This window comes from Poecilia reticulata, linkage group LG4 (assembly GCF_000633615.1).
Source record: "Poecilia reticulata strain Guanapo linkage group LG4, Guppy_female_1.0+MT, whole genome shotgun sequence".
NCBI classification, from domain to species: Eukaryota; Metazoa; Chordata; class Actinopteri; order Cyprinodontiformes; family Poeciliidae; genus Poecilia; species Poecilia reticulata.
The window spans coordinates 8832459-8857850 of record NC_024334.1 but is presented as its reverse complement, the minus strand read 5'-3'; the positions used below and the strand labels follow the sequence as shown (position 1 = coordinate 8857850).

The 25392-nt window shown below is 41.5% G+C and overlaps 1 protein-coding gene and 1 long non-coding RNA gene across 3 annotated transcripts in view; both read left to right on the top strand.

The window, feature by feature from the left end:
* zc3h3 (zinc finger CCCH-type containing 3) overlaps window positions 1–18628 on the top strand; it is a 67320-nt gene extending 48692 nt beyond the window's left edge. The window contains exons 9-12 of one of the 2 annotated variants that reach the window (XM_008406744.1): window positions 7071–7202; window positions 15360–15523; window positions 15609–15766; window positions 18405–18628. In XM_008406744.1, coding sequence (XP_008404966.1) covers window positions 7071–7202; window positions 15360–15523; window positions 15609–15766; window positions 18405–18451 — 501 coding nt within the window. In that variant the 3' untranslated portion in view covers window positions 18452–18628. Of the gene's footprint in view, window positions 1–2351; window positions 2376–7070; window positions 7203–15359; window positions 15524–15608; window positions 15767–18404 lie in introns of those variants that run through there. The other variant, XM_017304565.1, reaches the window with a different exon arrangement.
* A 1878-nt stretch (window positions 18629–20506) lies between these two features.
* LOC103463419 (uncharacterized) lies at window positions 20507–20961 on the top strand. The gene is made up of 2 exons (XR_533508.1): window positions 20507–20656; window positions 20759–20961. It is a non-coding gene; the product is annotated as an uncharacterized LOC103463419 (long non-coding RNA).
* The last annotated feature ends 4431 nt before the right edge of the window (window positions 20962–25392 follow it).

The following is a 25392-nucleotide window of genomic DNA, read 5'->3' as shown; positions in this document are numbered from 1 at the left end:
CCAATCCAGCCTCCACCGATAGAGTTTTAAGTATTTTGCCCATCTTAGATATGCGAGACTGAGAGGTTGGTTGCCTGTCTATGTTAGACATCACACAATTAAAATCACCTCCCACAATCAGTAGCCCAGAGCTGTATTCAGCAATCATATTGAAGACTGACTTAATAAATCCTGGAACATCTTCATTAGGRGCATWTACGTTTACAAAGGAAACTGCTGTTCCATCAATTATCCCGTTTACCAGTATAAACCTACCCTCCTTGTCCTTATATACTAACGTTTCCGTGAAATTGGTCTGCCTATGGATCAGTACAGCCACCCCCCTTTTCCTACCAGAACAATGTGACGAGTAGTAAACTTTATCAGCCCAAGACTTATTTAATTTTGAATGTTCCAAATCAGATAAGTGCGTTTCTTGTAGTAGTGCTACCTGACATTTTGATTGTCTGAGTTGCAGTAAAATTTTCTTTCTTTTAATAGGACTATGCAAGCCCCTGACATTATAACTTGTTACAKTTAGAGTACTCATAACTATTTTAATTTAAAATATATATGGTAACATTGTATTGGAGGCAGTGACGGCCGAATGATGGATGGACCCAAACATTTGAGTAACATGCATGCTGATCACAATACAATGTAAGAACCGATAAGTAGAAAAGAACAGAGAGGAAGTAAGGCTTTGCTGTACACTATTTACAAAACTAAGATTCAGATGCTCTGCTTTTTTAGTTGCAATAAGATCCTCCGGGAACAGAAGGATCAAAACGCAAAAAACACAAATAAAAGTTTGCATTGCTAATATAATGCAAGGAAGTGGGTTTAAGTCCCTAGCCACTATAAAAGCAGCAACAAACACAACCAGAAGAGAACTGGATGTGTACAAAAAAAAAAAAAAAAAAACTAAATAAAAATAATAATAAAAAATATAACAAAAAATCGACAGAAAGAGAAGATAAAAGTATGGAAGCTCAGGCTCCCGCAGGAGAACATAAGTATATGTACAGTAACCACAATGTAACAAAGAATCTGCTAATGATAATAATACAACCTAATCAAGGCAAATTATGTCGTAGTGATTTAACAAGGTTAGAAGTAACAGTCACGTACTAACATATACCTGCCAGTTTGGAGAGGTAACATTGCTTAACAAAATCACATTTAGGGCTTAAGCAACTAAAGGCACATTATTTCGAAATTGAAGACTACTGGAACTAGTCGTGCCAATTTAGCATTTAACATTTTCCTTACTATTCAGACCCAGATATTGTAGCCGGGATGGTCTTCCGTATGTAGTCCATGGCCTTCACAGGATCCCGAAACTCCTTGCTGTCCTCTTTGTATGTGATTTTGAGTCTTGCTGGGTAAAGTAATCCGAAGCGGACATCGCTCCGTCCCCGTAAAGCTTTCCGTACCTCGGAGAAGGCCGCGCGCGCCTTGGCCACACTGGTGGTGTAATCCGGGAAGATGGCGATTCTTTTACCCTGGTAGATCAGCGGGGCTTTGTCTCTGGCTCTCCTCAGGATATCAGCGGCGTCTCCATCATAGTGCAGCTTGGCGATGATCACACGAGGTCTTTCTCCACCTCCCGGTTTCGTCAAAGCAGCTGTCCGGTGTGAACGATCGACTTTTACCTCCCGGTCCATCTGGAGCACCTCTTTAATAATTTTAGAAACCTCTTTAGGATCGGCGGAGTTAGGCTGCTCCGCAACGCCAACTATACGGATATTTCCGCGCCTCATCCTCCCCTCCATGTCCTCACATTTGTCCCGCATCTTAACCAGCTCGCTCTGAAGTTCAATAACGGTGGATTGCAACGTGTTTACCTCATCAGACCATGTAGACAATCCGCCTTTCACATCTTCCATGTCCGTTTCAATTGAGGTAATGTCTGCGCGGATAGCAGCGGCATTGCTAGCTATCTCGGCCCTCACAGCTTGTATGTCAGCTCTGAGAGTAGTGAACTCTTCAGACAGCACACTCCTCATTTCCTCCCTTATGATTTTAGAGATTTCCCCGCGAATAGAGGATAGGATATCGGCTCTCATCTCCTCACTCATGCTAGAGCTCTTGGGTTGTGGGTCTTCGTCCTCAGGTGCACGCTGCCTCGTGGCTCTGGTGTTAGCAGTTAGCTTCGCCGTATTACCGTCGTACTTGAATTTACGAAGTTTATCCGCCATTTATCAAGAAATGTCCACTGAAACAGAGCTCTTTATGGTCCAGAACCTTTGATAACCCAATTAAGGTTGCAATTAGTAGCAATTGTGGAATTTAGAACGAATATGTTAGTAAACCTGCAGGAGCTCTGAAATATCCGTCTCTACTCCATCTTACTCCGGAAACGCCCCTCCACAGCTTAGTGTTTTATAGCTTTTCATGGCGAAGGCCAGGCTTTGAAACGCTGTGACGATATAAGATGACAAGCTGCTGGAAAAAGTCGTTGTGGATCATGTTGTCTTGGCACGGCTCCTGTTCCCATGGATGGAGTGGAGTTAGGAAGACATGACCTAGTGGTGGGCTGGAGCTGCTTATGTTAGATGAGCTGAGAACATCTTTTGTCCATCTGAGCAACGTGTTATCAGATCAGTTTTTACTTGTAGACATACTTTTATTTTTTTCTTTAATATAATACATTGTTACACGGTGAACAATCTTTACATCAGAGCTGTAATCACAGCATTTGTTGCTGCCAATTAGTCTGTACAGTACTATAAAGTCATGTCCAAACAGTCATTTTTCATTATTTTTAAAAAATAATGAAAAATGAAAAAATAGGGAAAAAAGTGTAGAACATCTAGGCCAGCCAACTGTCTTCTCATTAGGTTCATAAATTTAACCCCAAGATCAGTAAATAAAAAAAAAACCCAGAGTTCAGACTCGGACTCCACAAGACTTAGTTGGCATTTAACATATTAAACTTATGATAAACACTGAATAAGTATGACCTTTAGTAAAGGTTGAAAAAGAAAATGACATCATGAATTAGGATTTTAAAGTTGCATCTCCACGTTTGGGCCAGCCGGTCAAACCTGGCAAGCCCAAACGTGTAGTGAGGGTCTGCTGGGAACGTCTGGCGGAGTCCCCTGTGAGACGGAGCTTTAACTCCCATCTCCGGCAGAACTACGAACACATTCCGGGGGACGTGGGGGACATTGAGTCTGAGTGGACCATGTTCCGTGCCTCCATTGCCGAGGTGGCTTATCGGAGCTGCTGCCGCAAGGCAGTTGGTGCCTGTCGCAGCGGCAACATCATTACTGTTTAAACTGTACCTTTAATAACATAAAGTTACCTAATTTTTAAAGTGCAATCAGTAATACTTTTATACCAAATTTATATCAGTAACAATTTCTTGGTTAATGTCAAGTTGTCATAACAGACATTTTGAATAATGTCAGCTTTGTATTAAAAGAGTCAATTTACCGAATGACACTTTATGACAAAAGTCATAAATATTCATGAAGACTTATTCATGTTCATGACAGGTGTTTATGACAGTGTCATGTCAGTCTTATTCACCCCCTTTCAAATAAAGTGTTACCTAATGTTCTTTTAGATAGATGAGACAGGAGTAGACTTGATAAGACAAAATGTACACTGCCATGTTTAGAGAGAAACAAACAAACCATAAAAGCATAAACACCTTATTTGATCTGCCTAGTGGAGTGTGCTTTACTGCCAACAAACCTGGACACCCTGCAGCCACTGAGTCGACTATGAACTCATTCCTCTGCATACTGATGTGTTCTGAAGTCAGATGTTAGGCCATATGTCCGACAGCTGAAGCTTCGCCCAAACTGGGTCGTCAAAAAGAAAATGTTCCTAAACACAGCAGCAAATGTATGAAAAAAGATGAAAAAAGAAAATAATCATCTGTTGCAGGAGTACTGTCAAGGTCCAGACTTCAACCTGACTGAAAAGCTGTGGTTGGTTGTAAGAGTCAAGTGCAGAAACAAAGGTCTGCATACATCAATAAACCGAAACAACATTGGAAAGGACAGCAATCTAAAGTTCTTCCACAGCGACTTTGGAGACTGGAAAGGTTCTTTACAAGAACATCACTTGTACTTATTGCTTAAAAATTAGAGTTTTAATAACTGAATTTGATTTATCTTTTCGCACACTTCTGGTTTAGTTGCACCTTATGATCAGTCTGTTTTCCAAAGATTATGATTTGTACACTGCTCAAAAAAATAAAGGGAACACTTTAACATTTAAGTGAACACTGAAGTGTTCCCTTTATTTTTTTTCCGCACTGTAGGGCGCATCGGATTATAAGGCTCACCTTCAATGAATGGCCTATTTTAAAACTTTTTTCATATATAAGGCTCACCGCATTATAAGGCACATAGAATAGACGCTACAGTTAGGGTTGCCACCCGTCCCGTACAAATGTGGATGTGTAACAATAAAGAATTGGTCCCCGAGTACTTTATATAGTAGTCTGCCCCAGTCACTGTTTCACTCACGGTGTTGGTGTTGCGATATTGTGCCTAACTGCTTTCTGGGTAACACAGACCAATCGACACGCTGCCGCCGCAGTCTCTGTCTCTCTCAGACAACCTGATTATCAGGTTTGTAGGTAAATAGGTCAGTCAAACTTTATTAACAAACCAGCATTCTGACAACTATGCCAGCATGCACCGCGCGCTCCTCCTTCTTCTACGGGCAAAATGAAGTCGGCGGCTGCTTACCGTAGTTGTTAGACCTGTTGTGGCTCAATATTGGTTCATATATAAGGCGCACCGGATTATAAGGCGCACTGTTGGCTTTTGAGGAAATTGAAGGTTTTTAGGTGTGCCTTATAGTGCGAAAAATATGGTAACCTTTCTTTGATATTCTTTTAGTTTATTAAAAAGGGGAGAGGATGGTCATGCATTTTCAACACATAATGCAATCAAGTAACTATCACTATCAAGTAACTACAAAAGAAATCAATGAATTATGGGACTGATGGTATATATATATATATATATATATATATATATATATATATATATATACACACACACACACACACGCATACAACAACCCAACTGAGAGTGTACCAGACAACTGAATCTGCTGATTTATAGCAGCATGAGTGTTTTTACATGTCTTTGTGTAGAAACTCAAAAAGAGTAAAAGCTTTCTTTGTATTGACAAACAAGCCTACAACAGGTGCTTTGTTGCCTCACCCCTCTCACACACAGTCCCACAATGCTCCACACCTGTGCTGGTCATCAGCCCGCTGTCGGTACATGCTGAGAGCCCAGCTGTCTGTTTGCAATACCCCCTCACCTCCAAAAGCCGGTTCCCTCCCTCCAGGGGATACACCTGCTCCTATTTCATGCAGAGCCCCTAAGTTGGGCCGAACACGTTTAAAGGGGTAAGAGGAGTGAGGTGGGGGGGGCTCTAGGGTGATGCATCCTCTGCCTCTCCAAACTTGATCCAGGCACTAGTGTGGATATACAAGCCCGTATCCCGAATCCTGCCCACCGCCATTCCAGCTACCACAAATACTTGGAAACCAGAGACACGGCGGCCAACTCCCCTGGCACCCCGATAGCCGGGAACGCCACCCCTGGCCCTGGGTTGCGCTCACATCCAGGGCACATAAACACATCATGAGAGATGGTCGAGCTGCAGCCTGGATAAATATTTCTGTAGCAGTTAATTAGGCAGAAGAGATCCCATCTCAGAGAGGTGGAGCCTCTCTCACTCCCATCTCTCTCTCTACTGAAATCTCTCTGTGGTAAATTTAGAGCAGGCTCCCCCCCTCTATGTCAAACAGGGCATCTCTCTGCACACAGACACACATGCTGTCAAGATGCACATCCACTTTCCCACTGCTTCTGTCAGCTGCAATTAAGGTCATTTAGCTGCTCAGTGTGACAGATCGGCTGGTGCGCCGGATTCCTCTGAAGAGAACCGGACAGTGGCATGGCTTCAAAACAGCATGTATGTTTACAGAGTCATTTAATCTCATCCTCGAAGGCTCTGGTTTCTCAGTCTCCGTGTCAGTACTCCTCTTCCATCTTCATTAAAATTATTTAGCAAATCACAGCAGTCAGCCAATCAGGAAGGTGTGCTCTCACAGCTGAACCTGCATAACAAAAAGGGAGCCTGCACAGCCTCAAGAGGTCAGGGGCCGTAACAAGCCAGAAGGACCATGGTATCTTTGGAGGAGCTGCAGAAATACTTAGCTCATGTGGGAGAACATTTAATACTTGTGCACTCTACAAAGGGGTAGAGTGACCAGAAGAAAGTCAGATAATAATTTACAGGGTTTTTCTTTTTTTTTTTGTTTTTTGTTTTGTGTGTGTGTGTGTGTGTGTTGCATATGTGTAAAGTGTTATTTGTGGATTAAAACTGGCACTGCAAACTACCTTTAAATCAAGGGCGACAGTACCATGCTTTGCAGATGTTTTGTTTGTTTTTTTCTTTATAAAATGACAGGAAAGTTGAACTGAGTCCAATCCAATCCAACTTTATTTATAAAGCACTTTAAAACAACCACAGCTGATACAAAGTGCTGTACAATAAAACACAACATAACAATAAAAAAATTAAAAAAGAACTAAAAAAAAAAATAAAAAAAACTCTTAGTTTAAAAACAAAAACATACAATTTAAAACTAGATCCCGCTGGTGTTGAAAGCCAAGTAAAATAAATGAGTCAATGAGAAAATGAATGGAGCTTAATAAACTGTAATTGGGGAATAAAACCGGATAGAGGCAGAAAAAAAACTTGAGGCTCATCTTCCAGCTGGACAATGTCTTAAACATACAGCCAGAGCTACAGAGCTGTTCTTGTGTTAGAATTGCCTAGTAAAAGTCCAGATCTAAATCCTTTTGATGACTTAAAAAGTCTTGTCCAGCCTAAATGAGGTGAAACTAGTTTTCAAGAAAAAATAGGCAGCTCCTGTTTTGTAAAGCTGGCAGAGATGACGTAACATGACAAAATGTCTAAAAAGAAAACGTTGAAAGGGTATAAATACTTTTGCAAAACAAGATTAAATAATTTTAAATTTTGTGGTATTTTTTCTCACCCTGTCTCTGAGTTTGCTGACTCCAGATCTCCGATCTCCTCAGATGCCGGTGTGTTCCTACTTCCTGAAGGGCATCTGTAACAACAGCGACTGTCCCTACAGCCACGTTTATGTGTCTCGTAAAGCTGAAGTGTGTGATGACTTTGTCAAAGGCTACTGTCCAGAAGGAGAAAAGGTAATAAACTGTTTATATTGACAAAAATGTCACAGGTTCTTGATAATGACTTTGACAAAAATGTTGTGACCTTTCTTGCCCAGATTTATTGACACATGACACAAAGTAGTCCTGGTGTGCCAAATAAGATCTGAACTAGTTTAGAAGACTGATTATAAAAATATCCATAGCTTCATAGAAATATTCTTGCATACACATTTTATTCATTTTTATATTTTTGTTTGAATTTTTGTTTTCATCACGTGATGCTGGTGCAAACATTGCTGTTGTTTTTTTCCCAAGTCATGTCGAATTAAGTGGTGAAGTTTGTTGCATATTCAGATTTTCTTGACATCCGACTGCATGATATCGCGTTACTTCAGAGTTCTTCCTTTAAGCTGTGCTCTTCACATGAACATGCAGGTTTATTGTGTAACATGTATAAGGTTCCACTGAAGTTAAACTGAGGCTTAGGTAAACAAGTGGTTTGGTAACCAACACGCTCCCAGCACACACACACGCACACACGCTCACACACACACACGTACAAGTACATGCAGACACACTGGCAGCAACAGCTGCAGGGGTCCTGGTCCATAATGGCATGACTGTAGTGTCTGAGTGACATATTGAGGGCCTGATGGGTAACAGAAAGCCACTTACACATAACTCGAGATGCTCATGCCATCCCTCACACACACTCTCTCATACCCACGCACACACACAGCATCCCCCACGTCCTCCTCAAACATCCCCTCTGCTCCTCCCCCTCCTGAGCTTTTACCTCACTTTGTCTCCCTCTTCTGTCTTCCCTCACTGCTCATCTTTGAGTGTGAAACAGATGCTTTTTCACACTGTCAGGCCTCATTTAAATGGTGCGTGGGGAAATGAGGGTATAGAAAACAAAAGGGATATTAATATTTATTCTATTAGCTGAAGTGCTTAGCTCTGTGATTTTCCCCTGTGTGTGTTTGTGCCTGAGTGCTTCTGTGTGTGTGTTTACGGAGCGCTTCGCTGTGAGCCACTGGCGGCTGCATGATGGATAGCAGGCAGTAATTATAGATGGGAAAACTGCTGAGGATGGCACTCTGAGCCGGGCAGGCAGACACTGCAGCAGCTCAGGGGTTAAGTCTGCTCTTCGACTTCATTCCTTCTCCCCCTCCGTCTCTTTCATCCTGCCTCATTCCGGCTTTGTCTCATCCTGTATCGTGACCAGATCTCTCTAAACTCTCTTCTGCAATGATTTTACTTTTACTTTACAGTTTCTGGGTTTTTCTCATGTGGTCCCCTTAATTCCAGTTTTGTTTTGCCAAATGTCTTTCTGTTAAGATGGTTGGAAACAGGAGTTATTGATTACATCAGGTCAAGTGTCACTCACCACTCTCAGGGTGTTTAATTTATATTTGATTTTAAACAATTGATATAAATCGTTTAATGGTCTTTAACAGAGATTTCTGACCTGTTTTTTAGAGTAAGGAGTCAGCAGAATAATGTTTTTTGTACTTTTCCTCCAAGCAGAGTAAAATGAGTAAAAAAGTTTAGAATTAAATTTCTAGGTACAGTGCAGCCTGAAAGCATACAGTGCTCCACTCTTTTTCAGATTTTGTTGGTTTTCACTTTTTCTGAAACTAATTTGAGTTTCAGAATAAATCTAAGCAAAATAGTCCGTGGTGAGAAAGTGAAACGGTGTGTTTTAGGCTTTATGTTTTGCATAAACATGAAAAGTAACTAGTTCATAAGTATTTACACACAAAAAAAAACAATCATAACACTCAAAATCGAGCACCGCTCGAGCTTGTTTTCACTGATCATCATTCAGATATTTCTGCCACTTGGTTGGAGTAAATGTCTGCTAAATGCAGAACTAATTTGGCTGTACAAGGTCTCAGAGTCTATATTAGAGTAGAAGTAAAACAATGAAGTCTAAGCAATTATCTGTAGAGATTTGAGACTTGATTGTTTCAAAGCGTAATTATGCTCTGGGTGCCAATAAATCCCTGTAGTCTCCATTATTTGGAAATGTAAGAAGTTTGGAAATTATCCGTTGATCTGGCTGCCCAATCAGGCTGAGTACTTGGGGAAGAAGAGCCTTGGTCAGAGAAATGATCATGAAGTCAAATGTCACTAAGGCAGAGCTTCAAAGTAAAGGAAGTGGGAAACCAGTCCAGAGGGTTGGCCATTTAATCCACTTCATCAATCAGGCCTTTATGATTGAGTGACTACATGAAGTGTTTCTGGTAAGCAGCTGACTGCAGGCTGTACCCAAGCAGCAAGTGTGACTAATTAACCAGCTTGTCACATTTGTGTTCTTCTCTGAAGAACAGAATGGCAAGAAGGTGTAATGTTCTGCTCAATAAGCAATAAAAAGTACTTTTATATTTATCAGGCTTTTATATTTGCATATAAATGTTCTGAAGACACATCTTAAAGGCTAGGTATTATGGAAAATCAACTTTTTTGATCATGTTTTAAAGTTATTCCCTCATCAAACATATAACTGTAGTCTTACTTTGATTTTTGGGAAGGGCTGTATAGCTCATCAGTGGACAGCATACAGAAGCATTGTTGTGATGAGGTGCTGAAGGAGAAGTGTCATGAAGGGGCACAAATTTTTTAAAGAGACAGAGACCCGTTTAAAGGATACGGCTATGATGTAAAGTCACATTAGTTTTATGTCACGTTTGATATATGCATCGTTTTTATGGCAACTGAAGGTAACACAGGTACTTGATTGTGTTATAAAATGGCACTGTGTGCCTGTAAAACACACTTCCCAGCCCCTCTTTAATAACATAGAAGAATATCATATAAAGGTTCATCTGTTTACATAATTTGTAAAAATAATAATAGTATGTATATTGCAGACAATAGTATATATATTACATACAATAATAGTATATATATTGCAGACAATTTTTAGTTGAATTCAATATTTGTTTTCCCAGAAAATTTGAATTTTGCATGATCTTAATAAAAAAGAGATTTTTAACACAGAAATATTTACCTACTAAAAGGTATGTACATGTACTGTACTGAATATGCACTCGGTACTTGGTCAGGGCTTTTTTTTCATGAATTACTACATTACTGCAGCCAGTCAGTGGCTCTGCTGGTATGTGAGAGAAGGCCAGGTTGCTCTGAAAGCGGCTTTCAGCTCGTCTGCTGTCTTGTTACTCTTGACAATACTCCATATTCCACTACTTTCATAAATACAGGACAGCAATGGATCAACCCTAAGATGTCATCACGCTCAGAAGTGGTGGAAGTTCTAATGAGCTTGTTATTGTAGCAACGTTATTTTTACTGAGTTTAAAGGGAGCATTTACTAATTGGCAGCTAAATCCATTAAGAATACTAAATTAAACCGTGTGCTGCCCAGTGTTTGATATCCTTTGAAAGTGCAGTAAAACCGAAGCTGAGTTTCACTTTTGGCAGCAGTACTGCACAACAGTTTTTCTTTTCGTTCTCTGCTCTGACACGTCGACTACATCAAACATGGATTTATTTCAATGAATTTAGACGATGCTAATTTGACTCTGATCACAGCCTGCGGTGCAGTGACACAATGAACCCCCATTTTTCTGTGTGTTTCACTCTTGTAGATGTGATAATGTATCAATCTGCGCTCATTTATTGTTCCAGCCACTCTGGGTGAACAGCCCTCAATGAGTGTTGGCTAAATGCCTGAGTTGTAAATGCATGTGAGGTCCCTTTTTTATTTTACTGTCTTCGCCTCTCTCAACCTCCCTCCTTCTCGTTTTCTGCCCTGCGTCTTTCACTCCCTCTCTCTTTTCTTTAGCGAATGTGCTGACTCCTCCTGGTTTTGGCCCAACAGAGAGCCCTCTAATAGGCCCCAGAGACATCCCAGCATTCCTTAAATCAAGTGGAAAATTGTTAACTTGGTGTGGAATAAAGATGTTCTGTTCACTTTAGCTTTTTTCCTCCCATTTTCTCCATCCCTCCTGCTCTGTCTTTTTATGAAAATGAAGATGTATGGAGCTGTGGATAGTGGACTAAGACACTTTCCGTTTGTCATGCTGCTTCAGGTTTAACCCATCACAGTCCCACACACAAAATTTTTTTTTTTTTTAGGCATGTGAAACCTTGATAATAATTCCACATTTAAAAATAACTATTACAACAACAGCAACAGTGCCTCACTTGTTGGCATCCTTCTTATTAAAGCTGCTTCTCCTCTGGAGCGGCTTTAACCGCTTCTGCCCCAGTCAGACTCGTCTCCATTAGCACATCTTTCCATTTTTCGTATTCACTTCAGGCATAGCGTAGTCGTGCCATTGCACGTAGCGGATTTGATTGACAGGAGACTGGATTTGTTGTTTGGTCAGTGATTTACGTGACTGCAAACTTCAATAACGTTTCAACCACCACAGTGGACCGGCAGACATGCCGTCTGCTCTCAGAGAACTACACTTGTGGCTGCGCGTAATTGTGATTTTAATCAGAAACACATGCGTCAACTTTAGGAGCAGAATGATGCGATTTAACAGCTTTGTAAAGGTTAAGTACCTCTGGAGAACATATGACTGTTTTAGCACTTTCAAGTCAACTTTGTAAGTAAAACATTGTTCTTAACGCTTTTCTTTCTTTTTTGTTTGTTTGTTTTTCTTCTTTTTGCTGGTGAAATGAAGGTTTTAGCTAACAAAATAAATATCAAGCCAGGTTCTACGGGAGGTTAATCACAATGGTGCAGGTTTTTGTTGAAACCTTTTTTTTTTTTTTTTTTTCCAATAGATTCCTGGGAGAGCTAATGTGTTTTGTCTGTATCTCCTTTCTCCCATCTCAACTCTCAGTCGGTGGAGACAGGTGGCTATTCAGAGGTTGAGATGGCAGGAAAAAGACACAAATAAAACACAGCAGCTCCCCCAGGAGTATGTGGGAAGAAAGCAAAAAAAAATAATAATGTCAAGTTAATGGCAGTTATCACAACATTGATGACTACAAAAGAAAAATAAGCTTTCAACAAAAATCTGCACCATCGAGATTGCTGCTGTTAATATTTCATAATGAGAGCCACACAATAGATCTGATTACATGTTTGTAATTCAAACTTACATAAAAAAAAAATAAAGATTTTGAAATGTATTTTATGTTTTAGTGTATGTGGGTAGAATTGTAGTAGTTTTTTTAGCCTACCAAAAATTAACATAGCTTAGATCCTCAGATCTTCACATAAAAAAACTCTTTGTGGCATGACATACGAGTCCTGCAGCTACAATGTTTCAGCAGCTGATGCTCATTTCAAGATTTGGTTGCACAGATCTGCGATTGGCTGAGAAGTCTGCAACCATATACCTCTTCCGTTAGGTCTACTACAATATCACCGGTACGTTTTTAAAATTATTTTTAGAAAAGTCTTTAGCCAAAGCCATAAAATGATTCGCAACATCTGAGCCTTCGGTGGGTTCAGTAGTGACGTCTGAACCAGACAGAGCACGATTATCATCTCTGACACCTGCAGCAGCAATGATTTGTTTAGTGAAATGTTGCGTCAAAACCACAGGCATATAAGATGATCCGGAGAAACATTTGACAGCGAACTGATCCGCGGCCGCCCTGTCTCCCACAGGGGGCCAGAAACATGGGTGTGAGGGTGGTGAGAGGGGCTCTGATGGCAGTCTGGGGGGGCCCCAAACTCTCCAGAGGGAGTGGACCCAGAGTCCACAATGTTCCTGGAAAATCGATCTCTCCCATACACACACACGCACACACTGTGGAGCCTGCACTCCGAAGTGAATATAATTAGCTTCTCTGACAGGTGGGAGGGATCAGATCTCGTGGAGAATGAAGCTACCAATTTACACCCGTATTACACACTCGGACACACTCGGTTGCAAACATGTGTGTGAACGCTCACACTCCCATGCACAGTCCTTCTCTGAATGGTATTAAATGAAAACATTTTTTTTTCTACTTTTAAAGATAGCGTGACGGTAAACCAGTTAACTACCAATTAAATTTAGTGCAGTGGGTCTTAACCTGGGGTTCGATCGAACCCCAGGGGTTCGATGAGTCGGTCTCAGGGGTTCGGCGGAGCCTTTGCCGCGGAGGTAAAGACACACTTGTCTTTGAGTTGACTTAAGTCGTGATGACGCKCCCCGCTTTGCCATCACTTGCTGCAGAGGATCACGTTACATTGCGGAGCCAATCAGTGCTGCGGAGGAGCACCGATTGAAGGAGCTCCACTCTCAGCATGGATTTGAACTTGTGTCTAATTATTTCAGCAAAGCTCACAGTTTTTACCAAATTCTGTAGCTTTCGGTGTACTTCTATATATGCTCCTTAGTCACGTCTTTTCGGGGTTGCTACTGCCTCTAGTGGCGTGGGGGTGGTAACACAACTTATATAATTACATGACTAAATCAGAATACCGCAAAGTCTTTATTATTTATTAATTTTTCAGTCTCTTAAGAATGCAGAGCTAATTAAATGATCTAAACAAGATCTTAAAGTGGTTCCAGTTTCTCTYGATGGCCAACCTGTTGAAACTGTGGCAAATTTTAAGTACCTTGGGTCATTCCTGGACAGTCAGCTCAACTTTGCCGAAAACACTGACTATATTTTGAAGAACTGTTCTCAGATATTCTACCTTTTAAGAAGACTTAGTGATCTTGGGGTGATCTAGACTCTAGTTGGGTCACCCTTATGTCTTGAATTTTTTGGGGGGGAAATCATATTTTATTTATCACTGCAGAAGGGTTCAGTGAATGCGCATATGAAACTGGTGGGTTCGGTACCTCAAAAAAGGTTAAGAGATGCTGTTTTAGTGTCAATGGATTTGAATATTTGACATCCAAATAATTTTACAAGAAGGACCTGATTAATTTTTGAAGAACACAAATTGTTGATTAATATGAAGAAAAAGCAGTTTCAGATTTAAACTTAAATTRATTTGAAGCTTGTTTTTTGTTGGACCCACACTGCACTGTAGACACACTGAACTATTCAAGCCATTGATTCATTTAGTAATTTTTAAATTTGTATCATTTGTCACGTTGTCTTCCTGTCTCATGCTTCTACAGTGTGGCCTTTTAACAACAGATCCTTCTAAGTCACGAAAAAAATATGCGGTTCATTCCAGGAAGTTTCTCCAAAAACAACAGCCAGCCTAAGGGAYAAGCAAACTAAGATGCTGTTTAGAGCATCCAAATWATCARGGGACTCGCTTGCATTTTATCATAGTTAAAAAAACTAAAAACATTTTATTTGTTAGTTGACGATGATTATTTTTAATTGTTTAAAATTTAGTTTCAGGATTTAAAGGAATTGGCATGTTTACACTGTAAAAGTGCAAACCTGTGTTTTTTTTTTAATTTTCACATAGTTACAGTCTGCCATGAGTTTAATATTTTCTGTGTGTTTCAGCTTGGTTTGTTCACAAATACATCTCATCAAATACTGACCCATTATCCATGATTGTTTTTTAGCTCAGCCAATTTAACTTGGCCTCCTCTCCCAGATTCCTCCAGATCTGTATTAAATTGCTGTTAGTGTTGCTAATGTTCTTAATAGGAAGATGCTCCCAAAATCAGATGCTGCTTTAGACCCTATACAACCTTGGGCCAACCCTGCCAAAAACTAAACACTTTTCAATGCTCTGTCTCTTACTAAATGAAGTTYAGTGTTGATGTGAGAAGATGTGTTCATTTCCCTACATTGAACCTGGTCAGTAGGAAGAACGTTTAAAATAAGTCTGCCAATGCATACTTTTTTTATTCATGAGGTTCAGATACACTGATCATGTTTTGCAGCAAAGTCATATATCGTTTGACATGATGCTAAATAAAAGTGACTGTGTGGGAAGGTGGCATGTTGCTGAATTGTGACTGATATTACACCCAAATTATTTTAACTTCATTTTAAATTAGGCAAAATATTTTTTTAAAATAAACAACTTGCACGWGAAGCTTACATAGGAAAACAAATTTGATGTTACAAGAGTTTTATCTTTTGCGTTTGCAAGCCAGGTGTTGTCCAAAGGCACTCCCTTTGCAACCACTGGAGAGTTTCATCATAGCTACAGCAGTCAATGTAAAAACAAAGTAACCCTCCTTTATGTTACGAATTTAAACTARCTAWKCTAGGTTCCAAAAAATAAACAATTGAATGTTTCTGAGAGCAAAGAAAATCCCTAACTTTGAGTGTATTTTTGATCATTAGTGTAAGAAGAAACACACTCTGGTGTGTCCAGACTTCTCTAAGACCGGCTCCTGTCCACGAGGCTCTCGCTGCAAGCTGCAGCACCGCCAGCGGGTCAAGCGCAGCGCCAGCAGCACTTCCACCATTCCAGTCAAGAACAGTCGCTCTAAAGAGCCTACGAAGAGGTTAGAAAGGCATCTTATACCTAACCCTTCACAATCATTGTAYTCTTTATTCTGGCCTCTGCAAATCTACTTTTCTTTCTTGTAGGCCTCATCTCTCCGTCGTCATGCCGGAGAACACTCAGGCAGCTCCAGGAACACCTATTGCGGGTCCTCTGGCTCTACCATCCTTCATCTCTCTGTCCAGCTCCCCAGAGGAGGCAGATGCACCGGATTCACCTCAGGCTGACACAACACAAGTCAAAGGTATTAACCCTCGCAACTTCTTAAAWGGTGCAGAAAAACAGTCACACAGAATGGTCATAAAAAACCTTAAATAACTTCAACAGCTATTTACACCAGGATATTTAATATCCATTTTAAGTTCACCGTCAGAGTTAAGCTGGGTATCAGAGGTTGTTTGAGAAACAGTTATGACCGTTTGGGAGAAACATTAAAGCTAAAGCAGAACTGGACACTGACAAATTTGGAGGTTTTAAATCGAAATCTCAACATTCACTCATTTCTGCTAAGTGCTTGCATACAAGAGTCGCCGTCCTCAACAGTTTTATATGTGATGTTTTATAAGAAATGTCACGTGTATCGGACACTGCAGCCTTGACTTTCACATCGTGACACTGGAGGAATCCTGCAAATCCAAATCATCCTGTTATTTTATGCAATGGAGGAAGTGGTTATRTGATTGAGCTGCAAACAGATAATGATGATCAGAGTCAGATAACAGAGTGAGATGGAGGTAATAATATTTAGCTTTCAGACTTGACCGAGGCTCGGCTCAGTTCTCTGTTGACAGATTTGACAGATAGAGGATTAGGGTAGAGGCCTCTTCTGCCCAATCACTCTCGCCCCCCTTCCCCCTCTTTCACCAGGATCCAACCGTCCACCTGCTGAAGGCACACACCCACATGTACATGCAGTTTAGTCTGAGAGGAGCTAATACTTTATTACTTTGATTTAATAAACACATGAATGCTTGCAACATGAGAGGAACTCAGAAGAAACCAACACATACATGAAGATAACGTCCAGCTGTGACCGGCCTGGTCGGACTCGCTTTACTTCTCAACTCTACTGATATCTTACTTATTTTAACAAGGTTTTAAATAGGAACAGAGCCAACGTTTACCCTGTCAGATCATTTTAAAAACACATACATGTTGGGCGTTGTTCTCATGATACAATGTATAGCTTTAATCCCAGTTCAGTCCAGGTTACACATTTCAACAAATGCCACCATACAGCACTTTACAAGAGACACAGGTCCAATTCATGACCAGCAAAATTAATCCAAAATTCAATATACATTCCAATGCAAAGCAAAGTTAAAGTCCAAGTCAGATCCAAGAAAATACCTTTCAGTTTAATTCATTATGATACARCAAAATTAAACTGATTATATCATAGAAGTTGATCAATTATACCAGTTGATTGAAAATTGAAAAAATAAAAGAGCATGACGCAAATGTGGACAGATGTTTTCATTTAGAAAAAAAAATCTATGGCTTTTGCATATCTGGAACACAACTTTAAATAAAAGACGATTGTATAATTTTCTTTGTTTAATCAAAACTCAGGAAAAYATGTTTAGATGTTTTTTTTAAATAAAKTGCAGCTGGTCTCATTTTTCTCTCTTCTTGCCAAAAGCAATTAACAAAAAAAAATTATGTGAAAATGTTGATGTTTCAAAAGACTTGTTGGATTTAAAACAATATGTCATGTTTTAGCAGTTACTGTAGTCCAAATCTTTTACGTTTCTTGGCTGCTGGTTGGAACCTCAAAGTTTTTACTCCTGCCATAACTTTTTTCCTGCTGTCCACTCTTTTCCCTTCTTTTTAGCCACTACTTTGTTCCCTCCTCTGTATGCTTTGAGTCACTATCATTATGAAAAACTCAGGTCTTTTCATCCTAATGGTACTGATGGAGGGAGGCTCTTCTCCAACACTTTTGATGCATATTAGTGTCCATCAGCCTCTTACCCTCCTGTTGTCCTCGGGTCAAAATGACCGAGATTTGTATGTGTTTTCCCTATACACAGAAAATGAGAACAACAGGAGGGTTGTGGTCAAGTTACCTTGTTCATTATCAGAAAAACGCTTGATGCTTTCACCTCTGTGCTTAACTGTGGGGATATTTCTCTTCTTCTAAACATGCTGGGTTGACTTTTTGACTATGAGCTTGTTTTTGATCTCATCTGACCAAAGGAGGGGTATGAAGCATATACAAACCAAAGCAAAYTTATCGATTCCATCCATCCATTTTCTTGCACCCTTGTCCCTTAGTGGGGTCGGGAGGGTTAACTTATCAATTATAAAAGTTAATTTATCTTCTGATCGGTGTAGATCCATCACCTGGGACATGACATCTGTAAGTGCATAAGGGAAACTGAACTTCTCTCTCTTTTTTTCTCATCTAAAAGGACTCCAGTTCTTATCATGGGTTTAGAGTATCAGGTTTCTGTTAGCCCCCTGTTTTTAAACACAGTAGTTGAGGATCATTGCAGACACAGAGAACAGCAATTTTCCTGCTTATCCCTCCATTCCTGCAGTCCAGCTGCTTTAAGCTCTTAAGTATTACTAATGACTGTGTGCTCCCTGAGTAACACACTGCACCACCCAGAGCCTCATTAAAGGTGGAACTTGGCCAACCAAGCTGCTCTTCACTTTGCATAAACGAGCTCAGGCGTGATGTATCGCTGCACGCTCCCCCGTCCACCGCCGCTGTCCCGCTCTCTTCTTCATTTACTCATCAGTTGAGACATCATCGCTCAATGTTTCAGCAGGACCTAACGCGAACTAGATTAGAGGCGGTTACACAATACAGCATTTCATTTTTACGAAAGCTCCTTCTCTCATTTCTGTTTCCTGTCACTACTTTTCCTCCACAGAGAGAAAGCTGCAGATCAAACCTCGACTGAGAGACCAGAGAGACTGAAGCTGGAAATATCTGACTGATCTGGGATTTTTTGAGCCCCAGTCCCTTTTTGCTCAGGGCCCCAAAATTTTATCTTCTTTGTGTAAACATATTTTTTCATTAATGAATGTTTGTAGTCGACGTTTTTTGCCCCTCGGTGTATGTTTTAAATAAAGGGAAATAAAGCATTGAACTTCAGCCTCATGCTCCTTCCTAGATGTCTCTGCGGTAGTGTTAATGGTTGGTGCTCCGTGGGTTTCTGCTGTGAGCGTCACATGATCCGAGCGTGTTTGTGAAAACTTTCGTCGGCGAGGTGGTGACAGAAGCAGCCGGCACAGAGGAGACACATGAGCGCAGAGTGACTTCACCCTCGGCCGGCTGCAGGAGGGACTCGCTGCAGACTGGAATCCGTCTCTCTTCTGCCTCATGTGTTAAAATTACAGTTATATTCCAGACATGCGCAGCAGTCGCACATTTCCATCAACGCCGAAGCCCCATTCAGCCTGGATTAACATATCACACTCCACGCAGCATCTTAAACATTACGAAATTAAACAGATGCTCTAAAACTGGTGGTTAACATGTTCCCAAATAGCAAAGAATGGCGTTGGCTTGTTCTACAGTTACAAAAGAAACATAAAGCATGCTAGAATTAACTTTATGAAGATACTWAAGTTTGAATTCCTTTGTGCAAGGTGTAATTAAAAATCCGACTTTGCCTTCTGTCTTAGAAAAAAACTACATGTTAGTAAAACATCTACATGAAAACYTTCAYAGATGTCAAAATGTGAATACATGAAACATTATTACATCTTAATTTGGCCCTTTGGAGCTGATGGGCAGAACAAGCATATTCTAGGGTTGTTTTTTTCAGAGATATCTTTTAGCAGTTCAGAAGAAAAGATTTTATGATGCTTTTTGGCATCAATACTGAGAAGAACCAAGTTGCTGTTTGCTACTGTAATCCTGTTTGTTTGGTACTTCAGCTGTTTTGGAAGAAGTGGGTCGCCAAATGCCTGTTCGGATATGATATGATCAGAATCACAGATGATTTCTTTAAATAAAAAGAAATACAATTTGTTGACTTAAAATCAAAGTGTAGACTCATTATCGCGAGAATTTGAATTGCATGTTGTTTATCTAACATTTGGCAAAAAAAAAAATGTGTTGGAGACTTACTGCTGTATTTGGGGTCATTGTCCTGGTGATGATCCAGTTTGAGTAAGCTTCACCTGTCAGAAAAACKACCTCACATTAGACTGTAGATTAATTTCCAAGAGGATTTCATGGACCTCTCAATGGCAGCAAGGTACCCAGGTCATGTGTCTGTGAAATAAGCCCAAATCATCACCCCTCACCCTCCACMATGTTTGACAGTTGGGATGAGGTCTTAACAARCACATGCATCTTAATAAGCCTGCATCATTCTGCGATGTTAGAGAACTTATTCTTCAGTTATTTTAAGCAAAACATATTTGTTGAGTGTATTTGTGACTATGCTTTCATGGATTTTAATATTTAACATGCTAAATGCTAAATGTGGTCTGTAGAGTCTTAGAAGGAACTTTTTCTTGATAAACTCCCAGCGTCTGTTTAGAATGACTCCACAAGTMGTTTGTGGTGCTAATCCTTTGCTACTTAGACAGATATTAAGATTTTTTTTCCCCCTTCCACTTTGTGAATTTGAGTCAGCATACCGTCCTAGATGCCAGGTCTGGGACTTAAAAGGTTATCAATAACCTAAACAATGCACTCCCAAGCATTTTTGTAGCTGAAAACTTATCGCATTTGTGGTAATTTCACAGTTCAGTGTGACAATGACCAGCTTAACAGCACAAATGCTCTTTTTTGGCTTGTCGTTTTAGGCTGTTTAAGAATGATGCAAGGCTGCGGCAAGCACTGAGCCAGGTAAAATCTGGATTGCCATCTTTAAGACAGCTGACTGGGAAAACTTTTGTTCTTGAACCGGTTGTCATACACTTTTAAACCACGTTGAATCCCTTCTGACAGGATGGAGTCGTGTATGCCTGTCTTTGTATATGTGTGTCACTTTTAGCTCGTGTCTTTCTCAGATGTATCGACAGCAGCAAGCAGAGATGGAGAGCTCGACATGTTCCTTAGAAAAAGGCAGGAGACAGGGAGCCATCACTCTTCTCTCCTCGCCACCCGTTTCTCTCCCCTTCCTCCTCCCCCTCACCCACGTGGCTCCGCTCCTGCGCTGAAGATGTAAGTGCCTTAGACAGATGTCTGCTGCCTCGTGTCTAAAACCCTCAACGCGAGCTGCTGAGCTCGGCAAACTCTAATTAAGATCAATATTTCAATTTTTAGTAAAAGCGCACGAGATAGAGAGGAGTCGGCTGGAGAGGAATCATCAGCCCGCYCAGAGTCGGAAAGACAAAAAGAAAGGTCAACCGTGATCCTTCATGGTGTGTGAGAGTGTGTGTCTTGGACAGGCGGTTTGGCAGAAGGYGTGTGATTTACGTGTTCAAATACTTCTGTGGATTCTTTACAATTTCTTCTACTTATCTTTACCCACTTAWGGTTTATTTTGCACCTCATTAGGAATGGATGGATTCAAAGACTRTAGTTTTGATCAAAGGTTTACAAAAAAGTCCAGGAGTTTTCAAAAAGGTTGAAGGTGAGATTATTCCAGAAGCTTGTATCATTGTGTGTTTGGGATCAATTCCCTGTTACACCTGGTTATGTCCAAGTTTCAGCTGTTGAGCTGTTCAGCTGAAGAGTTTCCCCTGTACTTAACAGAACTTCTAAGAACTTGGAGAGTGGCTTTGGTGTTTCAGCATCTTGTAGTTCAGGCTTTATTTTCGGTGGTTCTTTACAGTGTTTTTACTTCTGATTATACTTGGCTTGGGCCTTCACAGATACCAGCGTACTACCCTACAGGATCTCCAGAACCTTTCATTAAACTCCTGACCTGATGTCCTCCTGATAATCCACATCGGATTCTGACATTTATTTATTTATTTATTTATTTATTTATTTATTTATTTATTTATTTATTTATTTATTTATTTATTTATTTATTTATTTTATTTTTCTCCACTGTAGTCAGGATCTTTAAGGCAAGTAAAAACCAAAACTTACAATAGAACAAACATTAGACTTGTCAGCTAAACCTGGAGGCTTCAGCTGACTTTCTCTATGCCTACTGGGTTGTCTCTGAAGGGTTGTAGGAGCCTCATGATTATTTATTGGTGATTATACCTTGGTTGATAGATGTCACAAGGCAACACAGAGACAGAACTAACAACTAGAGATGTGCCGATCAGGTTTTTTCCTTCCGATACCAATACCGATCACCCATGAGGGCCGATCACCAATACCGATCACATAATTATTATTATTTTTTATTTTTTTTTTATCATAAGCACTATCGGTTACATTATGTGGAAAAAGGAACCATGAATTCACCTTAATTTAGACAAAAACTTGTTTTTAATAACTTTTTCCAAAAAGAAAACTAAACAAAACAGGCATTATGCAAATTGTACTGCTATCAGTAATACTATCTTTATCAGACTGATAACATATGRAGGCTCTGAAGAGGCTAAATAATGCAAAGAGCCAAAATAAAACCTCTCAACATTGCCAAARAAATTCAAGTATAAAACTTAACATTCAAAGGCRAATACAGGATCCATTACAATAAACAATCCAGAGTTACTGAATGAAAACTTTCTGATAGCATGGCGGCTAGCTGATTAGTGCTAGTTCTGAGTGACTGTTTCTGACTGAGCGTAGTAATTATGCAGAACAGGGAGGAGATTGATTTTTTTTTTTTAGAGATTATCTGTCTCATGTTAGGACATCAAAAGTTTTAATACGTATGTAAATTTTTTTTTATTTATTTTTTTTTAGATTAGATGCTGCAGCTTTAAGCAGAGGTTTGGTGTGAGAGTCACTACCAGGTGGAGCAGAAGCGAAGCTCCGTCTGTCAAATATTACTACCTGTAGCGCGTAGCAGCGGTTCAGCAGCAAGAGCAGAACCAGCGTCTTACATCGCAGCTCGAAAACTTAAATCATTTTGTGGGTTATTTGTTGAGCTTTCTGACCGTCATGCTAATCCGGGTGAGTGTTTGTAGCTGTGCGCTGCTTTGCCTGCTATCTGATCCTCCGTATGTCTTTTTTACTGCAGTGAGGCTCGATGTAGCCAAACTCCGTCAAGTTTGGCATTGTTTTTATGTCGTATTAGCTTCGTTGTGTAGATGCATTTTGACGTGCTTCAACCCACGTGCTTCAATTTTCCGCTGCAACACGCAAACGCCCCCATTCACTCAGTGCGTTATAGTTGCCCATTGCTTAGGATTTGTTGCTGCGCGTTTGCGCAGAGTGAAGGAAAGATGAGACCAGCTGCACAGCCACGCTGGGAAATAAGATGCAGGTGATCCGTTTGTGTGATCGGCAACAAGAGACCATGATCGCCGATCACCAATCATACACTTTTTCACAAAAATCGGCCGATTATGATCGGTGGCCGATCGATCGGCACACCTCTACTGACAACCATGCACATATTTATAGCTATGGGCAATTTAGAGAAGCCAATTAACCTGACAACAGTCATGTTGCCTCTCCTTGGGCTGTCACCTTAAAGTGGTGGAGGGGTTTGAGTGTCCCAATGATCCTAGGAGCTATGCTGTCTGGGGCTTTATGCCCCTGGTAGGGTCACCCAAGGCAGACAGATCCTAGGTGAGGAACCAGACAAAGCGCAGCCCGAAGACCCCTTATGATGGACACAAACTTTGGACTTGGTTTTCCCTCGCCCGGACGCGGGTCACCGGGGCCCCACTCTGGAGCCAGGCCTGGAGGTGGGGCATGATGGCGAGCGCCTGGTGGCCGGGCTTTTACCCACGGAGCCCGGCCGGGCTCAGCCCGAAGAAGAGACATAGGTCACCCTTCCAATGGGCTCACCACCTGTCAGAGGGGCCAAAGGGGTCAGGTGCATTGTGCTATGGGCAGCGGMCGATGGAGGGGACCCTGGCGGTCTGATCCTTGGCTGCAGAAGCTGGCTCTTGGGACGTGGAACGTCACCTCTCTAGTGGGGAAGGAACCGGAGCTAGTGTGCGAGGCTGAGAGGTTCCGGCTAGAAATAGTCGGCCTCATCTCGACACATGGCTCTGGTTCTGGAACCAGTCTCCTTGAGAGAGGAGCCAGTTGAGGTGGCTCGGGCATCTGGTAAGGATGCCTCCTGGACGCCTCCCTGGTGAGGTGTACTGGGCACGTCCCACCGGGAGGAGGCCTCGGGGAAGACCCAGGACACGCTGGAGGGACTATGTCTCTCGGCTGGCCTGGGAACGCCTTGGGATTCCCCCGGAGGAGCTGGAAGAAGTGGCTGGGGAGAGGGAAGTCTGGGCCTCCCTTCTGAAGCTGCTGCCCCCGTGACCCGACCCCAGATAAGCGGAAGAAAATGGATGGATGGACGGACGGACGGTCGGTCATGTTTTTGGACTGTCCAAAGAAGCTGGAGTACCCAGAGAGAACCCATAGCTGCACAGGGAGAACATGCAAACTTAACACACAAAGGTCTTTGCCTGGATTCCAGCCCAGGACCTGCTGTTCTCTCAGAGTACTCTATCTTCTTCCCACACTAAAAAACATGACTTTTAGGTTTATTGGACTCTCTAAATTGTCATTTTGTATGAGTGAGTGTGATTGGATGTTTGTCCTTCTGTGTCTCTTTGTTGTCCTGTGATGGATTGGCAAACTGTCCAGGGTGTACCCTGCCTCTTCCACATTGACCGCTGGAAACTTTCACCAGACCCCCTGTGACCCTGCAAAGACAAGTTGATGTAGATAATGGATGGATAGATGTTAGTTTGAATTGACCTGCTTTTCCTTATCGCTGCTCTATGCATCATTCTGACTGGAAAATTATTCAAATCTGTGCATGTCGAACAAATCGCCTCATTTGGTTTCAGCAGGTCTGTCCCTGAATTGAGTCAAGCTCCTCAAATTTTGCTTTGGTGAGGAGCCTACAAAGTTATTACATGATGCAAATCAGTGTTTAGACTCGCAGTTTCTCTATCTTTGAGACCACAAACATTTTTACAGTTCGGAGGGACAAACATTAAGCTATACCTTAACTCTACTCTGTAAAGAGAAATGACCCTTAACTTTAAATTAAAGCTGATTCCTGCGCTGTAGCATTAGTGACAGAACCCCCTCCACCCCGGCCTGTGATAACCCTGAGCCCCTTCCAGGAGCTGCGATGCGGGGCCACCTTGGCTCTAAAGCCCAGCAGCGATCCCCCACCTTGCTGATGTCCGTTTCACTTAAGTCGCCAGAAGTGCATTTGCAGCGAAGTCCTAATATGTAAAGGCACAAAGGAAAATCCTGACTTCAAATATTTCTGTCCCAAGCTGCGGCCGCAGACACTCCCCTTCCCCTCACAATGAATGGACCACCGCAGATCTCCTTAACTGCGCCATTTCAATGCAGACTGCTTAGCTGGCCGTTTGATGGCCAGCTCCAAAAAGCCTCTTCTAATGACTCTGCGCACCTAAACTTGAAATACTTTGATATGATTTCCGTCTCTTCATCTCATATCCTCCTTTTCGTCCCTGCCAGCAGATTTGAAGCAGGGGAAGGGGGAGGAGGGGAGTATATTTCATGACCGCTTCGGACTGGAAATTAAGCTCAGCAGCTGCGCAAGGCTTTCCTCTCCACATCTGACCAAGTTAAACTTACTGCCACCTGTTTTTTTTTTGTTTTTTTTTACACCGATCGGCACTTTATTCCTCGGATATATCGCCCGCTGAGTATGTGTCCCCCGGGGCCCCTGGGGCGCTGCTGAAAAGGCTAAACGGGTCAGGCGCAGCGACGTCCCTGTTTAAGTCCTGCTCCCACGATGCTTATCAGCGGTATCGACATCCTGCCCCTCCACCCCATCACCTGGAAGCTGCCAGGACCCAGAAATAAAAAAAACACAGAGAGAGAGAGACAGA